Source organism: Cynoglossus semilaevis, chromosome 17 (assembly GCF_000523025.1).
Source record: "Cynoglossus semilaevis isolate Cse_v1.0 chromosome 17, Cse_v1.0, whole genome shotgun sequence".
NCBI lineage: Eukaryota > Metazoa > Chordata > Actinopteri > Pleuronectiformes > Cynoglossidae > Cynoglossus > Cynoglossus semilaevis.
In genome coordinates, this window is record NC_024323.1 from 14,914,540 (window position 1) to 14,918,213 (window position 3,674).

Here is a 3,674-nt window from a genome sequence, read left to right on the forward strand (position 1 = left end):
GTGGCTCTGCACCAGCCAGAATTTCACCTCCAATATTTTCTTTCATTCTTCCTCAGAAAGAAAATTTAAATGTTTTTAATTGAAATCTTGAAAAATTGAATTGCAGTTTTTCAGGATTTACAGTTTGTGACCCCCTCCACCTCCCTGACCCCCCACCCCCAGAAACAGGTGTTGGTTCTGCACTGACTTTTCTGTTCATCTGTTCTGTTACAACCAACAAAGCCAACTTTCCTTCTGTCTGAAACTGTGGTTGTTGAGCAGCAGAAAACAAAGAAACAGTAATAAATAATATTTTCCTTCTGTTTCACAGACGCAGAAGAGTTCGCCGACAAGATGCAGCTGTTCTCCACCTTCCAGAGACCCTTCGACGAGGAGAAGATCCAGTACGTACTGATGACGGCCCGGGAGAACATGAAGAACAACAGGGAGACTCTGCTGATGGAGGTGGAGAAGGCGGCGCTGCGTCGACAGAACAAGAAGTAAATGTTCCGTCACAACTCGTTCTGTTTGTTTCCTCTTCACCACAACAGTTGACGAAATATAACAAACAAATATTAAAACGAGCATAACATAAAACCTGAGACGGCGCGGTGATGAGTGAGTCACAGACCAAGAAGACGTTTTTCTTTTTAATCTAATCAACTTTGACACTTCAGAGTCAGAACATCCAATCACAGCTGAGAGAAAGTTACGACTGATGTTCGCTCAAAGATGGCACACAAACAGGAGGGAATAAATAAAAAATGTATCAGTCCATCGGTGTCTGAGGAACAGAACGAATGAAGAACTTATCAGGAATCTTCTTCCTGCTGCTGCTGCTGCTGCTGCTGCTCCGTATCCTTTCGATCTAATCTGTCTCTGCCGCGGCCTGAATTTGCCCTTTGTCATGTCACAGTGACTGTCTGTGAGTCAGACGCCGGCTTTAGAGTCAAAATGAGGTTTTTAGTTCTTGATTGAGCGACAGGATGCAGAGGAAGGAACAACAACAACAACGATAATGATAACAATACAGGCGGAGAGGGTGAATAAGAAAAACACACAGATGGAGAGAATGTGACGGCAGTGACTGAAGAAGATGAACTCTGGTCTGGGGAGGAGGAGGCTAGATGGTAACATATGGTCCTGTGATTGGTCCTGTGATTGGTCCTGTGATTGGTCCACGTCTGTAGACATTGGACGTGTGTGATGCAGATGGCTGTGAGTTTGGTTGACTTGTGGTTCTGTGCTGAAGCAGCTGGGTTCTGATGATTCTGATGATGTCATCATGTGGACTTTTGGTCATTTATAAACATCTAGTTTTTGTTTTTTTTGCCTTTTTGCAGCAGGTTTGGCAGAAACTCCCACATGACCAAGTGCGATGACGTCGTATCACGTGACCGTCTCACTGATGGGTTCATATTTCACTACAGTTTTCATGCAGTAACAGTACAGGAAGTTGGATCACAGTCTTTGTCACGAGTTACAATTTAACACCAGGGGGCGCACTGCATCCACGGTTATAGGCGTCGTTCCACCCTGTACTCTCTCTCTCTCTCTCTCTCTCTCACACACACACACACACACACACTGCAGCTGGGCTGGAGTCCTAAAACTCCTGCTGCTCTCTGGGCCACGGTAGATTTTGGAAATGAATCAGAGCAGAGTGATTTTAATCACGTTAATTAAATTAACCGCTGTCAGGATTTCACCGAAGCAGAGTCTGTTTACACTCCACCGCCCCCCCGTCATCAACAAATAAATATATATACATATATACATGCATATATATATCTATGATTCTAGTCTGATGTCGACATTTATTACCTTTAATTTTAATCATTATGACTGTAGTAAATCATGACTTTTGAACTAGATCACTGTCAGGAGGTGACGCCTCAGATTCACTGAGCGATCTCTCTCTCTCTCTCTGGTCCCCTCCCCTCCCTCCCCCTCCCCTCTCCCCCCTGCCTCTGTCAGTGTGAGCGCTCTATTTGCGCTGAGCTTTGTCAAAGTTCAGACAGACCAGAGAGAAAAAAAGAAGAAACTAATATGATTTAGAAAAAGAAAAATAGGGGAAAAGATCAGGTCCAATCACAGTTCGGTTCTGGTTCAATTCTAACAGTGACGGAGACACACACACACACGAACACACACACACATACACACATACACGAACGGAGGGAAGGAGTGCAGATCCAGACGGTGGAGATGCTGAGATGCTGCCAGAGCCCGAGCTCCAGGACGACGCTGTGAGTGCGGATCTGATGCCGGGATTCGAACCCTCTCCAAGCTCCGCGTGAGGGAGAAGACAGCCAGAGGAGGAGGACCAGAAGAACCGGGGAGGAGGCGGGGGAAAATGCTCAAAGTTTGCCCGCGTCAAGTGGAAGTGTTAGCCCGCCAAGCGCCGACCCGCAAACAGCTGCAGAACCGGGGCATGAATTGAGGCGAAGTATGCGTGTCGTCTGGGATTTATCTGTGATTCTGCAAACATGTCTCATCTGCACGTCCTCAGGTAAGAAGACAGACGGGGAGGTTTAACAGACTGACTGTTGGACTGGACTGACGGCAGCACCGACAGTCAGGACCGAAGACTGACAGCTCAGCTGTCAATCAATGTCATCATTATACAGGATTATACAGGACTGCAGACTCACACTGTGGACACACACACACACACAGATACATGTCATACAGTCCTGCTCTGTAACTCAATTCAGCAGCATCTTCATCTTCACTATAATCTGTATCTTGTACATTAACTTTATCTTCATCTTCATCATCTTCATCACACACACAGACCACAGTTAGTTCATTTCACCTGTAGACTCTTCTAACCATTATGACTAATTTAACCCTAAACTTCACTGCATTTTCACATCTTTATCCTTAATTTTACCATCGACTCAAAAATGATGTTCTTTCAAATTCAGAGCCGGGATTCGATCCAAAAAATGATGTTCTTTCAAATTCAGAGCCGTGATTCGATCCAAACACCATGTCAGGTGACCTTATCACTCACTTCAACTTCAAACATGTCCTTTTATTTTCTTTTAAATCTGTCCATAATTCACATCACTGTCCCTGAAAATAAACTCTAACCAGAACCACAGAGCTAAGACTCTGATCTGGTTCTGATCTGGTTCTGATCCGGTCTAACTGAACATGTCGAGGTCAGAATTCCCACAGAAGAACGTCCTAAAGAGGTCATCAAAATGCACACACACCCAGACCCTCACACACACACACACACACTGCCACTCGCAGTGGGATGAGTCACAGTGTGACACTCGTCACTCGTACAGACGTCAGGTGTCAGACCTCAGATCATTTACTGTGATGTCATCATCAAGTCTTTTACGTGACATTATGAACTGGACTATGTTTTATTTATTTTTAATTTTTTATGCTAAACAGCTTCATGTCTTTATTGGTTTGTGAGCTTCATCATCATCATCATCATCATAACTATTCTGTAATTTTTGGCATTTTTGAAGATGGCAGTGATAGAAAAAAGGGGGTTATGTGAGGTGGGGGGGGCAGTGGTAGAGAAGATTCTGTTTTCCAGGCTGGATGCAGAAAGAGAGAGAGGGAGAGGCAGAGGGAGAGAGAGAGAGAGATGGGGGAGTGTAGTTCTGCATCTAAAAAGCTGTCGGTTTGAGGATGAAGTTTTTGGGGGCAGAGGGTGTCGGTGTCGA

At 44.9% G+C, this 3,674-nt stretch overlaps 1 protein-coding gene across 1 annotated transcript in view; it reads left to right on the forward strand.

Moving 5' to 3' along the window:
• Positions 1–1,672, forward strand: part of LOC103393578 (cytosolic phospholipase A2 gamma) — an 8,856-nt gene extending 7,184 nt beyond the window's left edge. Inside the window, exons 14-15 of the mRNA XM_017040345.2 lie at positions 311–479; positions 1,323–1,672. Of these exons, the coding sequence (XP_016895834.1) occupies positions 311–479; positions 1,323–1,470 (317 nt within the window). The 3' untranslated portion in view covers positions 1,471–1,672. The remainder of the gene's footprint in view (positions 1–310; positions 480–1,322) is intronic.
• The last annotated feature ends 2,002 nt before the right edge of the window (positions 1,673–3,674 follow it).